The sequence below is a fragment of the Chelonoidis abingdonii genome, chromosome 1 (genome assembly GCF_003597395.2).
Source record: "Chelonoidis abingdonii isolate Lonesome George chromosome 1, CheloAbing_2.0, whole genome shotgun sequence".
Classification (NCBI taxonomy): Eukaryota; Metazoa; Chordata; order Testudines; family Testudinidae; genus Chelonoidis; species Chelonoidis abingdonii.
The window spans coordinates 278,011,591-278,028,174 of NC_133769.1; the positions used below are offsets into that span (position 1 = coordinate 278,011,591).

The window sequence follows — 16,584 nt, forward strand, 5'->3', positions numbered from 1 at the left end:
GGGGTCTACCACACTAGAGAGGACCCAAGGTGCAGACTGTGCAGAGAGGCCTCAGAGACAGTCCACACATAGTGGCAGGATGTAAGATGCAGGCAGGAACAGCATACACTGAACGGCACAACCAAGTGGCTGGCATTGTGTACAGGAACATCTGCACAGCGTATGGCTAGACCCTCCCAAGACCAGATGGGAGATTCCACAGAAGGTTGTGGAGAATAGCAGGGCTAAGATTCTGTGGGACTTCCAGATCCAGACGGACAGGCAGGTACTGGCCAATCAACCAGACATCGTGGTAATAGACAAGGACCAGAAGACAGCGGTGGTGATAGATATAGCAGTGCCAAGTGACAGCAACATCAGGAAGAAGGGAATAATATGAGAAGCTGGAGAAGTACCAGGGCCTGAAAGAGGAACTAGAGAGGCAGTGCTAGGAACAGCTAAGATACTGCGCAGAACCCTCAAACTCCCAGGCCTCTGGTAGAGGACCCGAGGTTGAGGAAGACACATACCACCCATAGGGGTGAGAGGGGAATTTTTTTTTTTATATATATATATTTATTTCTATTCTAGGTTCTTATGCTACTCACATCACCATGGTAGTTGAGCAGAGTATGATGGAAGCACCCATGAAAGTTATAGGTGAAAGTGTACTTACAGAACATACTGTGGGAATAAGTATAACAGAGTAAGAGTTAACATTTGTTGGCATAGATATGCCTCATACATTCACAGCTACATTAGCTTTAACTGATGCCCTGGTATTAAAAAAAAACAAAACAAAACTCACTTTTCATGTGTTCACAGCTAAGTTAGCTTCTTATGCAAGTTACTCTTCCCCTGAAATGTCCTCAAGGAAGGATGTGCTACTTGTTGCAAATGAAATGTACACTCCATTGATGCTAACAAAAATATTCCAACAAATCTACCTACGGCTATAGGTGTTGAAGACAAATCATTGGCATCTAAAGAAAAGGGATGTTTATTACTTGTCATCTTTAGAGTTAGATATATATTAGACATCAGATTTTATATTTCTAGTCCATGAAAATAAGGGGTTTCGATCATGGTATAAATTCCATGAGATTTCCAAACCTGTTACAATGTATGTGATAGAGTAATAAACATCTTCACCGGTCTGGCAATTCATTTAATATTATGAACCAAATCTGGCACTCATTTGCCTAACCCCCTAGCATTTTTTACAAAAGCAGAAAGTCTTTGGAATTAGCTTTCACCATGAAATTTAGTTTTTGCTTATTAGTATTTTAAAACACCAACTTAATTACCCTTTCCAGCACTCACTCTTACTCAGCAGAACTCAGGATTTTCTTGTTTATTCAACAGTTGTAGAATTCTCAGTAAAGCCCATTCAGTGAATGCACTGAAAAGTATAACTGCTAAATGGACAAAATGACAAAAAACTTTGAAGTAAAATAGAGTTTTCTACTGATTTGTATAAAGAAATTCTCACACAACTGATTACAAAAAATGAGGTTGTGGTTTCATGAGCGTGAAACATTTTTCATTATCACTTCAACTGTTTAGATGGTTCTGGTAAACATTACAAGTTCATTCCACAACTGGAAAACTAGCTTTTCACCCTGAAAAAAAAAATCTCCAAATGCTAAAAAATGGTGACTCCTCATTCTGTTATAGTTGTGAATACAGTATTTGAGAAAATAGCAAGTCGTGAATAACTAAAGAAAAAACTGACAAATTTGTACAACTGTTTTGCTGTATGAAGCCCTTTTTGGACACAAACATTGTGTTAATTTGTATAACAATGATCAAATATCCATCAATTTTCTAAGTTAGTTTCCATGGGCTGTGTTTCCAATAAGCATGGAAGAAAATAGGTAGTTGCTTACCTGTTCAGTTACTTTTGGTCCATTGATACTAGCGTGTGTCAGAGCATCATTAACAAGTGAGTGAAAGTTCAGAAGTACGTGCTCAATGTCATATGTCCCATGCATTGTACTGGATAACTCTTCCAATGACTGAATATATCTCCGCCAGTGAAGGTCAATTTCTGCCATGTTAGCCAAGCAGCCTCTAATTACATTCAGGCAGTACCCCATACATGGCTTACTTAAAGTCATTCCTTGGCAGTGGGGGCAATATTGCATTCGTAGTAAGGCTCTGCTACAGTCTTTAGAGAACTGCAAATGATCTGTTGTATTGATCACTTCAATCCCTAAATTGAGGGCCTGCAAGAAAGTACGAGTGGATAACAATGATCTCCCCATTTGTCCCATGACTACTTTTGGAACATTACCAAAAGGACTGATATCTCTTTGTGACATTCGAATGCATTCTGAATATTCCAGTGAAATGTCAGTCAGACCAGGATTAATCAGATGATTATAGACTAGTGGGAACAGGGTGTCAAAAAATCTGTTCACCAGTTCTTCTGTACTAATGTCTATGCCAAATACAAAGAGTCCCACATCCGTAAAAAACTCTTGAACGGCCGTAGCAGCCTCGACAGCCATGTTTCTGTATGTGTTGCAGAAAAGTATGCTTGTATAATTCTCAGCCTGTCTGATAAGCATTTCAAAGGTTTCTGTAATAAAAAAGAGGTGAATATTTTAGAGTAAAAAAGGATTACACATTTCTGCAAAAACTTAAGAATCTAACAAGGATTATATTACTTTAATTTGTGTTTCACTTATATGACAGATATTTTTGCATTGCAACAATTAATGGCTAGAATTTAAGAAGATACATTCTAAATGACATATAAACCCTCTTTCTTAGTATATTGACAGTACCTAGCACACTGTGGATCCTACTAAAATATACAATATTAAACACCAACTTTTCTGATATAATGTATTTTATAAACAAATGCAAAGGGCAAATGAATGGTAACTAACTTGCAGAATAAATCAGACACCAGCAGTAGCTGTCTCGATACACTAGATCACCCACTCCATTCATTCAATAGACCTTTCACAATTTGTAATGTAAGTGAAATATTATCACTCATTCCACTTCAAATAATGAAATAAAGTCTCTACCATTTAGAATGGGGTGTTAAAGATGGCAATGAACACTTGAAACAGCTCTTCTGTTTTTTTATTCATTAATATGTAACTTTTACAGAGCAAACAGATGTGTCTTCTTTTTGAAAGAGCAGGTGCAGCACGTACAATCTGAAGCACACTTTTAAACTGTGCTGATAAATCCAACAATAGCAATGGTCAATGAGCATTGAGAGCACTCAGAACTTTGCAGAATATGGCTCAATGCTAGCAAAAAGACGATTGCTATGGGAACAAATGCTAATGTTGTGCATGTTATGCCTTATTGATGTATAAGCACCCCGGATAAAATGAGTTAAAATACCCACGCAGTACCTAATTCTGAAAGTAGGTAAGAAGATCATGTAGGTTAAAGTATTTTCCTGTGAATGGGAAGTCAAATTCTTTCTGAGGTTCAGTGGGTTCACAAAAGGAGGGTTAACGCCCACACCACCTTTCAAAACACTTGAACCTAGGTGAGGAGCCTTGGACTAGGGGTTTCCCAGATGAAAAGCCCATGGGCTGGGACTGGAAGAGAGAGCAGTGTGTTTAAGTAGTTAGATGATAAGAGTTGCTTCTTGGTGATTGGGCAGTGATGCCATAAGATTTCTGCAAGAAAACAGCATGTATACAGTTTGTAACCCACTTCTGTGAACAGAAGTCATATACATTTTGTAAATAAGCAAATTACACTAAATACCCTAACTCTGCATCACTGATTTCTACTTTGTTAGCACAGAGTTAAAGTTGCACAGACATATACCTTAACTCTCTTTCCTGATTTTCAAAGTTTCAAGTTTTACTGAACTTGATGTTTGGAAGGGCACAAAATACCACTGGGCAATCTTAACTCCTTGTTAATGAGAAGGTTTGGGGGGGGGGGGGGTTGTTGGTCAGTGAATGTAGCTTGTGATAAATTTGGAACAGCAAAACATGCCCTCATACCCACAAAACTCAGTTGGTGAATTCTCTCTTTATGAGCTCTTTGTGGTACCACTCAGTCATTTGCAACTTGTTCAGAGTACAGTGGCATAATTGCTCACTGTCTTGAGCTGCTGTGCAAGGTTTACACTGACTGCCTAGAAACTGGCAGATTAACTTTAAACTGACACACTTGCTTTTAAAAGCCCTTTACAGTTGGCTTTCCAAACTCTGTGGCCTACTACTCATGCCTTTTAATGATGGATTTCTGTACTCCCACAGTACCCAGTGCTTAGAATTTTGCCACTATATCTGACATTGACAGAGAATCAAGGTTTTTACTGCACTGGGACCTATGACATGTAATTTGCTTCCCCCCAAATCCATCTCCATTTTATCCCACTTCAAAAAACATGTTAAAGTTTTAATTTCTTCCCAAAGGTGTTTAGAATAGCCACGCTTGACCTTTTATTTATCACACTCCTGTTCAATCACTGTCTTCACATTTCTAAAATTTGACCCACTCATTTGTTTTTAACTATTTGTATTTTAAAAGGGTGAAAATTTAGCATGTTTTATTATATTGTATTTGAATTTATTCTGCAGTACAGCACCCTCACCATTTTGAGAAAAGGGTTGTATATAAATAAAGTTATTACGTAGGCATCATTAATGGCACAATACATAATATGTGAAACTGATGGCTCCAAGCCATCACACCGAATAACTGTCCCTTGGGAGGTTTCAAGCTGTCAACTACCCAGGGTCTATCTTTCTCTGTACCTAACATTATGTATCCCAACCAATGACAACTCTGCCCCCATCCCCATGCCAGAGCTCTCTACTAGGAAAGTAGCATGTTACTGAAGACAGTGGTCTGCCTTAGGGCCAGGTGAACAAGTATTGACTATGCTTTAATTGCTTTAACAGTGAGGGAAAAAATCTATTAGTACCATAGAAGAAACCATTCTTGAAATTAGAACACTTGATACTGGACATTTTTTCTTATTTGCTTTTTCAAAATACAGTCTATATTTCTCTAACTGCAATAAAATATCACATCCATGTCTCTGCCTAACAAATAACCTTGGGAACTGAAGAAAGGATGCTTCCCTCTACTGGAATGAGGGAGCAATCTCACTGCCAATCTCTGGTGTCAATTTACAGAATGGAAAGAGATATCAGGCTCTCCTAGTTCATATTCTTAGCCAACCCAATGAAATATGCTTGCATACACAGCAGTATATATAATCACACAAGGCCATATAGCCCAGGGACACAACATACCTCCATACTAGTTTCAACAATATCTGACCCTTTAGAACAGGAAGTCTCCATTATCTGAATAACTTATAGGGTAAAATGATAAAGCCTCTTTCATCTACATGTGCCAAGGCTGAATCCCCACTCTGTCACTCCGAGTGCAGAAGTGGAGCCCACAAGGATTTTAAAAATTAATACTTGCCACCCCAGGCTTGTATTAAATTCCCAAGGTTACAGTTTTTCTCTAACCTTGGTTTGGAAAACGCTGCCACCACCCAAATGCAAAAACCCCCTTTGAACCGAGGAAGAAGCACTTGGGAATTCCTCCCTGTAGGGTACCCTCAAGCCCCACCTTCCCCTCTGGAGAAGAGCTGAGAAAGAAAACAAAGGAAATTAGCTGTGGCTACCAGCTAATCAAACAACATGCACAAACCTCTTAGGATACCAAAATCCAATCCTGTACTTAAAAAAGGTAAATTTTATTAAAAAGAAAAAGAAAGAAAATACATCTGGAAAATAGGCTTTTGCTCGATTTTAAAAGAGCAATTCCAAAAATCAAGCACCCAAAATAGCTTTTGGGGGGATTCAGCTTAAAGATCACAAGCAAACAATAGCATCTGGGGTTAGCACAGAGAAGTCCACATGCCAATAAGAAATAAAAGAAATAACCCTAATCACGTCTTTTTAGACATTCTCTAATTTTACTTACATATCTGAGGCTCCAGATAAGTAGGTTCAAGGTATGAATTGATAATCTATAATCAGACCTGGCTTAAAGCTGGTTACAGTATTACTGTCTGTGTCCCTGCATCCCAGAGAACAACAGACAAAGGGAAAATTCCTTTCCCAATTTTAAAAAAGTTCTGCCTTCCCATTGGCTCTTTTGGTCAGGTGCCAATTTTTTTTCTTTACCTGGGGGACTTTTTAACCCATTCCAGGTAGAGCAAGTAATGAACAGCTACTAAGAGGGATTTTACAGCTAACTAGCTGGGTGTGTGTCCATCAAAGGGAGCTATTCCCCCTTTACTTACCACAACGTGTTCGGGGACATAACCTTTAAGGTTTTAAATAAGGAGATTGGTTTCTTATTGCTGTTTCTACCAGGACCCTTTCATATAATGTATCATTTTTGCATTAGTGGACATGAACAGTTACGAGTTCTAAAACAAACTATTCAGTCCCATCTTGCTTCGTGATTTGCAGGTAAGGAGAATGAAAACTTGGTTCTTTCGAAAACAAAACAAATACCATTGGTGTGTTGTGGTCTTCCCCCCAGCCTCTAGATCTGCATAAAAAGCTCAGTTCAGGAAATACAAATGAGGAGTTTACAAACCTATGGGAACCTTGGCGAAAATGTACAGAAGTGAAAGAACATTAGCAGACAACCCATTTTACCTACTGAGGAACTATCTAAAAGTTAACATCTGAAATTATTGGGTTTTTAGTCAATAAGAAAGCTAGAATCTTGCTACTAAATATTCCATATAGCCACAAAAGAAAAGTCTTAGAAGGAACTTGATTTGTCCCACATATTTCAATTTAGCCTGGCAAATCCTTATTATAGTTTTCTTTTATCATATTTATTTTTGAAACTGGCTCTCCCTAAAAATAAAGACAGGTTTCAGAGTAGCAGCCGCGTTAGTCTGTATCCACAAAAAGAACAGCTTCAGAAACAGACTGCAACGAGAAACTGCTGAACTTGAAATAATATGCAAACTAGATACCATCATTTATGCTTGAATAGAGACTGGCAATGGCTGAGCATTACACACATTGAATCTATTTCCCCACCTTTAGTATCCTCACACCTTCTTGTCATTATCACTACAAAAGTTTTTTTTTCTCCTGATGATAATTGTTCATCTTAATTAATTAGCCTCTTAGAGTTGGTAGGGGAACTCCCACCTTTTCATGTTCTCTGTATGTGTATATATATCTCCTTACTATATGTCCCATTCTATGCATCTGATGAAGTGGGCTGGAGCCCACGAAAGCTTATGTTCAAATAAATCTGTTAGTCTCTTAGGTGCCACAAGTACTCCTGTTCTTTTTGCCTAAAAATAAAAGGAAAATATGCAGATCAAATCAATAGTTGTAAAATCACCCACATTAAAAACTATAAGAATCAGATCTTGCCAAATTATGTCTGACAGTTATTGTGAAGAGTATTTTGAATTTAGTCAGTGACTCACCACCATAAAAACCCAAGAAATAATAGAGTAATCAGCCTAAATTGGACCTGAAGCCCAAGATTCAGCACCTCTGAGAATTAATTATTTATGTATAGAAATAAAGGAGACTGGAGCCTGGTCCAAAGTCCGTTAAAGTCAATGGAATTTTTTTTTTAACTTTAGCTGGCTTTGGATCAAGTCCTTAATAAAAAAAAGATGATTACAGAGAAGATGTGTTAATACATTCCATATGAACTGATCATTATTGTACAAGACACCTTCCTTTTCCCATTAAAAATGTGTCAAGTTTCCCTAATTTAAGGTCCGATTATAGTACAGGTCTAGTATTTCTGGTCAGCTTAATCTCTCTGATCATTCTCCAGAAGACTGAGGAAAGATGTGTTAATTCTACCTTTTTTCTTTAACCCTCCCATAAAAACTAGACAGATTGCCTACTTCAGACAGAGGAAATTTCATCCGCTGCCTTTTCTATTCAGTTTTATATGTGAATAATACTCATCTTTCTCTCTAAAAATGCATTCAACTATGCTGGGGGCTTGGCTACACTGGAGAGTTGCAGCACTGGTGGTGGCTTTACAGTGCTGCAACTCACTCACCGTCCACACTTGCAAGGCACATACAGCGCTGTGTCTCCCTGGCTACAGCGCTGGTTGTACTCCACCTCGACCTGGGGAATAACGACTATAGCGCTGCTGATGCAGCACTGCTCTGCCCGTGTGGCCACCAAAAGCGCTGTTATTGGCCTCCAGAGGTATTCAGAAGTATCCCAGAATGCCTGTTCAGTCACTCTGCTCATCAGTTCGAATTCTACTGCCCTGGCCTCAGGTGACCAACCATCAGACCCGCCCTTTAAATGCCCTGGGAGTTTTAAAAATCCCCTTCCTGTTTGCTCAGCCAGGTGTGGATGCAATCAGTGAATCTTTCCAGGTGACCATGCCTCCATGCGGCAAACAAGCCCCAGCATGGAGCAATGGCGAGTTGCTGGACCTCATCAGTGTTTGGGGGGAGGAAGCTGTGCAGTCCCAGCTGCGCTCCAGCCGTAGGAATTATGATACCTTTGGGCAGGTATCAAAGGCTATGCTGGAAAGGGGCCGTGACCGGGACACACAGCAGTGCAGGGTTAAAGTGAAGGAGCTGCAGAGTGCCTACTGCAAAGCCTGCAAGGGAAACCGCCACTCCAGCGCTGCCCCCATGAACTGCTGTTTTTACAAAGAGCTGGACGCGATACTTGGGGGTGACCCTACCTCCACTCTGAGGACCACCATGGACACTTCAGAGCGGGGGGAGGAGGAGACGTAAAGCGAGAGTGAGGGTAGTGGGGTGGGGGAGACACCCCAGAGTCCCAGGAGGCATGCAGCCAGGAGCTCTTCTCAAGCCAGGAGGAAGGTAGCCAGTCACAGCAAGTCCAATACTTGGTGGAGGACAAACAGAGGAGTGGGTTCCCGGTAAGCGACTTTTGCTTTCAGGATGGAAATTTTTTGGGAGAGGAGGGAGGGTTAGGGCTGCATGCATGCATGCATGCATGCCTAGATGCGGAACAGCGCATTGATGTGGTCTATCACGTCGCGGTAATCGGCCTCGGTAATCTCTTCAAAAGTTTCAGCCAGAGCATGCGCAAGTTTATTGGGAGAGCCACTGTGGTCCTTGTCCCAGTCAAGCTAACGCAGAAGCACCACTGTCCCGCGAGGGGTGGGGAGACCATTGCAAGACACAGGAAGCTGCATAGTGGCCAGGGCAGAATCCGCATAGCAGTAGAAGACCCTCCCGTGCTTCCCAGGTTACCTGCAGCAGCGAGATATCTTCCAGGATAACCTCCTGTGGAAAATGTTGGGATGGTATTCAGTGTAGGTGCCCCTTGCAGCTGTTTGTTTTCCCCAACGCACAGAAACCCCAGTACAGCCCTGAACCAGTCCCCCTTATTCATCATTTCGGGGCTCCCATGGGTTATGTGTGCTCTCTTTGGTATGGGAAAGTTATTCTACTGTGAAGACTGTTACTGTGGGGGAATAACTCTGTCTGGTGTAAACAATGCTGCCTCTATTAAGTGTTGCATTTTGGCTTTACAGATGCAACCTTGAGATCTTGGCTGTCCATGTTATCACTGGCTGAGAGCCTACAAAACCTCCAGAAGAAGCCGCGAAAAGCAAAGAAGACATGCTGCAAAAAGCTATGCAGCAATCTCTCACGAAGAATCAAAAAGCGCAGGACTGGAGGGAAAGGGAAAGCAGGATCCACCAGAAAAACGCAGCGCAGAGGAAGAAAAGCACAAAGCAGCTGATAAGGATCCTGGAGCGCCAAGCAGACTCTATCCAGGCACTCGTAACCATGCAGGCAGAGCACTAGCGTGCCCGCCCCTCCCGCTGCCCTTCTCCCAAAGCTCTTTCCCTTGTGCCCCCATGTCAGCTCAAAACCCCCTTCCCTAGCATCCAGGTTCTTACCACCACCAGTTGCCTCCAACACCTGTACGTTCACCAACCAGCCCAGAGAACTATGACCCTTACCCTCTGCACTCAACCCCCCACACCATGCAGTATAGCCATCCTGAAGTGCAGCAGCCATTGCACAGCACTCCATACAGGACATATTCAACCTGTGACTGTACAGTTCCTCATTCCACCCCCTTGCCCTTTTAGGTTCCCAAAAAGTTGTGTGTCTGTCAATAAAGTAATTTTCTTTACAATAAAGGAATTCTTGGCTTTGAAAAGACTCTTTATTATTGCAGAAAGTCAAAGATATCTTAGACCAAGAAAGAAATAGGCACTGCAAATCAGCTTAGGAAACGCAGATTCCTACTAACATTGTAGCCACTGCACTTCACTCATATGCAAGGCACCAAACATTACTGTTGGTTTTCAGCCTCAAATTCCTCCCTCAAGGCATCCCTACTCCTTGCAGCCCTGTGCTGGGCCTCTCTAGTAGCCCTGCTCTCTGGCTGTGCAAATTCAGCCTCCAGGTGTTGAACCTCGGAGGTCCATGCCTGACTGAATCTTCACTCTTCCCTTCACAAATATTATGGAGGGTACAGCACGCGGATATAACCGCGGGGATGCTGCTTTCCCCCAAGTCCAGCTTCCCATACAGAGATCGCCAGTGCCCCTTTAAACAGCCAAAAGCACACTCCACAGTCATTCAGCACTGGCTCAGCCTGTAGTTGAACCGGTCCTTGCTGCTGTCAAGGCTTCCTGTGTACGGTTTCATGAGCCACGGCATTAACGGGTAAGTGGGGTCTCCAAGGATCACAATGGGCATTTCGACATCCCCTACTGTGATCTTCCGTCTGGGAAAAAAGTCCCGGCCTGCAGCTTCCTGAACAGGCCAATGTTCCGAAAGATGCATGCATCATGCACCTTTCCAGGCCAGCCTGCGCTAATGTCAATGAAATGCCCACAGTGATCCACATGCTCCTGGAGAACCATAGAGAAATACCCCTTCCGATTAACGTACTGGGATGCTAGGTGGGGTGGTGCCAGAATAGGAATATGTGTCCCATCTATCGCCCCTCCACAGTTAGGGAAACTCATTTGTGCAAAGCCATCCACAATGTCCTGCATGTTCCCCAGAGTCTTGGTTCTTCTTAGCAGAATGTGATTAATGGCCCTGCAAACTTGCATCAACACGATTCCAACAGTCGACTTTCCCATTCCAAACTGGTTTCCGACCGATCTGTAGCTGTCTTGAGTTGCCAGCTTCCAGACTGCAATAGCCACCCGCTTCTCCACCGGCAGGGCAGCTCTCAATCTTGTGTCCTTGCGCCACAGGGTGGGGATGAGCTCCTCACACAGTCCCATGAAAGTGGCTTTTCTCATCCGAAAATTCTGCAGCCACTGCTTGTCATCCCAGACTTCCATGATGATGTGATCTCACCACTCAGTGCTTATTTCCTGAGCCCAAAAGTGGCGTTCCACAGTGCTGAGCATGTCTGTGAATGCCACAAGCAATTTAGTGTCACGCGCGTCAGGCGAATCGATATCGTCGGACTCCTCATTGTCACTTTGGATCTTAAGGAATAGCTCAACTGCCAAATGTGATGTGCTGGCGGGACTCATCAGCATATTCCTTAGCAGTTCGGGCTCCATTTCGCGCAGATCGAAACGGAACACAGAATTGTGCTGCACAGAAACCATTGAAAGATGCAAGATGGCGCCAAACATTGAGGGAAACACAGAGATTGCTGGGATGTGAAGCGATGAATCACGGGGCATTGGGACAGGAAGCAGAATGACTCGCACCCTCCACCCACAACCCATGGCGCCAGAATGGGAAGAGATGCTCTGTGGGATAGCTGCCCATAACGCACCACTCCCAACACCACTGCAAATGCTGCAAATGTGGCCACACTGCAGCTCTGGTAGCTGTCAATGTGGCCACACTGCAGTGCTTTCCCTACACAGCTGTACGAAGACAGCTTTAACTCCCAGCGCTGCACACCTGCAAGTGTAGCCAAACCCTAAGATATGTTATCTACACTCACTGAACTAGGTTCTTTAAATTTAAAGTGCATAACAGACACACTAATGAGGTGAGGGGGGAATCAAGCTGATTCCTGTTTCAGTCTGTTTAAATAAAATAAACCATAAGATACATTGAAGTCTTCTAAGAAGGTGGCTATTTTCAAAAGTTCATATTCTCAGTCTTTTACAGGAACCTTACCAATACTTTAGATAAAATTCCTATCAGGAGATAATGTTAGTAAAATGATGATGTAATAGTAACCTCTTTAGAATGACATAGTACAGAGATTTTATGACCCATTTCTAATTTTTCATTATTATTCTTTCATAGATAAAAACATAAAATAATAATCTAAAATGGCTATGACAATTCAAGGCAGCAGTACTCTATTGCTAAAAGCAGAAACATTAAATAAAAGAATAAATCATGTTGTACATAGATAATCAATAGATTTTTTACAATGTAGTTCTAAACAACAAACTTTCAAGACTGAATTACATTTCTACTGCCCCTGCAATCCATAAGTGAATGAATGCACAAACTTGCATGACTTATTGACCATTTGCCCTTTTCTAAGCAGCACGTGATAATACCTGACACGTGAAGAATGGAGAAGTAGAAGACCTACGTTTACCTGTGATATGGAACAGTACCTGTGAACATTTCACAATGACAATCTGTGTCATTCATGACACTTTCAGAGGCAAGACGGCAATTAAGTCAATTTATTCCTGATCAATACTATGAGTATATCAGATCTATAGTAATGGGGTTCTGCATATTATAATACTCCGCATTCTGATTTACATCAAACTTCAGAAATTATTCACCCACATAAAATAACTGGTGAGTATATAATCCATATAAATCCAAATGTATATAAAAAACATCACTAATACAACAAAGATGAGCATGAAAAGCTGCCTTTTTACAGTTATTAAATGTATTTTTTCAAAAGAACTTACTTTGTGATTTTCACATTTGTACCTACCATGAAAAGAGCATTTGTTCAACTTTAATACAAAGATATTATTAGCTGTTTAAACTGTCGGAAAGCATACCAATTTCTCATTTTATATCTGTGCCAGGAAGCAACAGAAAATAGAAGACTCGACAAAACATATAATACAAACAGGACAAAATTAAGTAATTTGGTAAATTGTTTTATTGTTTATTATGGGTGGATTCTAATAATTTTGAATTGATTGTTCATGTTAACACATGAAGATAAGTTATGTTCTTGTTAATATCTGCATATGTAGCACATGTGATTAGTATATACCATAAAAAATGGTTTATCATTTTACAAATTATTTGTTTTACAGTAAGTGTAACCTCTCATTTATTCTTTTTAATTTGTTTATCTCAGAGAGCTACTTATAACTGCAAGAATTACAAAGACATTATAATAGCATGTTTCTTCTCTCTCCCTAAAGAAGTAATCAAACCATAGCTTTAAAAACAAATGTCTTTACTGATTTTAAAACTAGATACAAAACTAAATATGAGAACTACAAGCTATTGACAAGCAACAAAAAACAAATACTTACAAAAACAGCATCCTGGACTGCTACATCACTTCACCACCTCTCATTTGCACTTCTTTTTAAGATAATGTAAGAAATAATCCCTCCAGATTTACCATTAATAGTACAAATGATATGCTCATATGAAGCAATTTCTGCCTTGTCTATATATAAAACAAACTTTTACAATTGGGGCATGAGACCATCCTGGCTCCTCTTCCTGGGCCCAATCCAACTTTCATGAAATATTCACATTGATTACACTGGAAGTTGCATTTGGCCCTAAATGGGCACTGAAAGTCTTTAAATATTTGTACCTCTAATCCACATCCCAATAGGTTGTGTTTTCCAATTGTATATCTTGGGGTGGGAGTTGAGGACAGATTTTTGGAGCAAATTTCTTATCCTTATGGTTAGTAGAACGGCACATTAAAATGATGACTAGATTTCTCAAAATTCTTGCCCCTTTTTCAAAGCTTACCCATTCTTTTGCTTAATAGAGTTTAATCCACTGCACTTGTTATTAAATAAAGTGATCTATGCTCTAAATATTGAGACTTTACACTGGAAAAAATAATATTACACAAAGGTGCTCTGACAGATTCCAGTTTCATTATTACTAATGGGTCAGTCAGTTACACTGTATTGCAATTTGGCACCAGTCCAACATCTAATTTTGTACACAGCAAATGAATAAGCACTCAGCCAATCTCCAATATATAACTAATGCAAGTTACAGCCACAAAAACTGGGTTAAAGCTCTCCCAGAAACCATTAAGAACACTCTGAGCCTTTGACAAAAGAATTTACAGCGTATACAAAAAATCAGAATTAACCCATTAGATCTAACCCAAATACCACACCTTAAAGAAGAGCATTAAAAAATAAACTAAATTCTAATATCTAAATAATGCTGTGGATGTTTTCAGACTTGAAACCTCAAACTGATCATATGGAACAGCCTGAGTCTAGCAGTGTTTCACTAGAGACATTTGCTGCTGAGCACTCTAATGTGTTTTACTTCTGCTTATGGACAGTCCAAATAATCTTGGGTGTCAAGCTGTCATCTAGAGATATGGTCCAATCATGCATGTCTGGCATACACATAACTCCTACTGGTCAAAGGGAATTTTGAGTACACAAATCTCAGCTCAAGTTTGCAGCTTAGGAAAACAAAAGCCTGTAATAAGTGCCAGATCTGTCCAAAATAATGCATTTAGAATTTTTAAAATACATGTTACAGGAAAATTACTCTTGGAAAAAACCTAAACTGCATAAATATTCCCAGCCATGAAGTAGTATGAGGTGCCATATCTAGTGTGTGAGCCCCATACCATTTATCAAAGCAGCAAAGATGAATTGGAAGAATATTATTCCCAAGACACATAAATGATCATAATTAATTAACTCACTCAGGCATTGCCTGTGAACGTTAGATGAGACAGGGATCTAAAGGATAAGTGCCAGCAGAAATTCCATGGGATTCACTAAAATTAATCTCAATTAACATACACTTCAAATTGATCCAGTTCAACACTATTGATTCAGCATATACCACAACATTTCTGTGGAGTGAAATCTACCAGGAGGAACTAACGGATTGACCCAAATGACATGTATCTGGTCCTTCCTTATCTGGAATTGCTCTTGGTAACTTCTCCTCCTTGGATGTTTTTATTTGCCAAGATATCAAAAATTAATTGAACACGCAATTTACTTATCAAAATTGAGCAACTGAGGAAAAAACTGAAAACTTTGAAACTGAAAACTTAGCTCAATATTATTTACACAAACATATACATTACTGAGTAGTGACAGAATATCTCCTACAATTTTTTTCTCGATCAGAAAATTAATATAGCTTATTATAGAAAATAGAAATTGAGAGAGGAAAATATTAGGTGTAAATTCAAGAAAATTTAGTAAAGGCAACAGTATCTTTGCTAACACAGATGAATTAATCAAACAGCCTCACTAAATATCTAAATGTCATAATGTTTGTATTATTCCATTATTAAATTTGTTATTTTAACTTTTTGAACATTGGCAGCTGTTTCAGAATTACTAGTTATAAATAGTGGTACATGAGTTTACACACAAACTCAAGGATATTAAATGATTAATGGTTTGTAATATCCATAAATAGTTATGTAATCCCTTGTGGAAGTTGGGTTGTCTCAAATCTTATCACTGAATGATGACTAAAAAGGCATGGATCCTCTAATCAAAATGGACATCCACTGATCTTACTATAAGACAATAAATTATAAATCTCTTGCAAGCCGGCTTTAGGCCTATTCCACCAATTCCCCCGAATCGGGCCCCAAGCCTAAGAGGGCCGTGCACCCAGTGAGAATCCCTTCCCTAGCTAGAGACGCCTTTTTAATTTTTACTCACCTGGCGGCACTTCAGGTCTTCGGCGGCACTTCAGCAGCGGGTCCTTTGTTTGCTCTGGGTCTTCGGCGGTGGGTCCTTCAGTGCCGCCGAAGACCTGGAGCAAGTGAAGGACTCATCGACGAAGCGCTGCCGAAGACTCAGAGAACTGCCCAGTGACTACAAGTCCAGCATTTTTTTTTTTACATGTGTGGGGTTTTTTTTGGTCATCCCTGCCGGGGCCCCATCAAAACTGTTTGAATTGGGCCCTGCACTTCCTAAAGCCGGCCCTGATCTCTTGTGGCTTCTGCAGGGGAAAAACAGCTTTACATTTCATTTTAACCCACAGATAGAGAACTGAGTAAGGAATGAGTCACCGTAACTCATGGCCATCTATCTTACTCAGCCAGCAACTCCCCATTTGGGGCTGCTCTGACTCATTACAGGCTTCCCAGAGTAGAGGAGGCTGTGTTCACTTTCACCATAGCAACCCTCTCCCAATATTCAGGGCATCTGTCAGACTCTCTCTCCCCATCCTAGCTAAAGAGGAGCCATTTTTGTATCACTCGCATAATAGGAGGAGGATTCAGGCCATCACAGATGTGTGAATGGGGGTATCTTTGGAAAACAAGTTTGGGAGAACTGAGCAAAAGAACATAAGAACATAGGAACGGCTGTACCGGGTCAGACCAAAGGTCCATCTAGCCCAGTATCTGTCTACCAACAGTGGCCAATGCCAGGTGCCCCAGAGGGAGTGAAGCTAACAGGAATGATCAAGTGATCTCTCTCCTGCCATCCATCTCCATTCTCTGATGAACAGAGGCTAGGGACACC

At 40.6% G+C, this 16,584-nt stretch overlaps 1 protein-coding gene across 2 annotated transcripts in view; it reads right to left on the reverse strand.

Annotated features, from left to right (window-relative positions):
- GPC5 (glypican 5) overlaps positions 1–16,584 on the reverse strand; it is a 1,062,966-nt gene that overhangs the window by 850,588 nt on the left and 195,794 nt on the right. For both annotated transcript variants that reach the window (XM_075061528.1, XM_075061527.1), the window contains exon 3: positions 1,869–2,563. In XM_075061528.1, the coding sequence (XP_074917629.1) occupies positions 1,869–2,563 (695 nt within the window). The remainder of the gene's footprint in view (positions 1–1,868; positions 2,564–16,584) is intronic.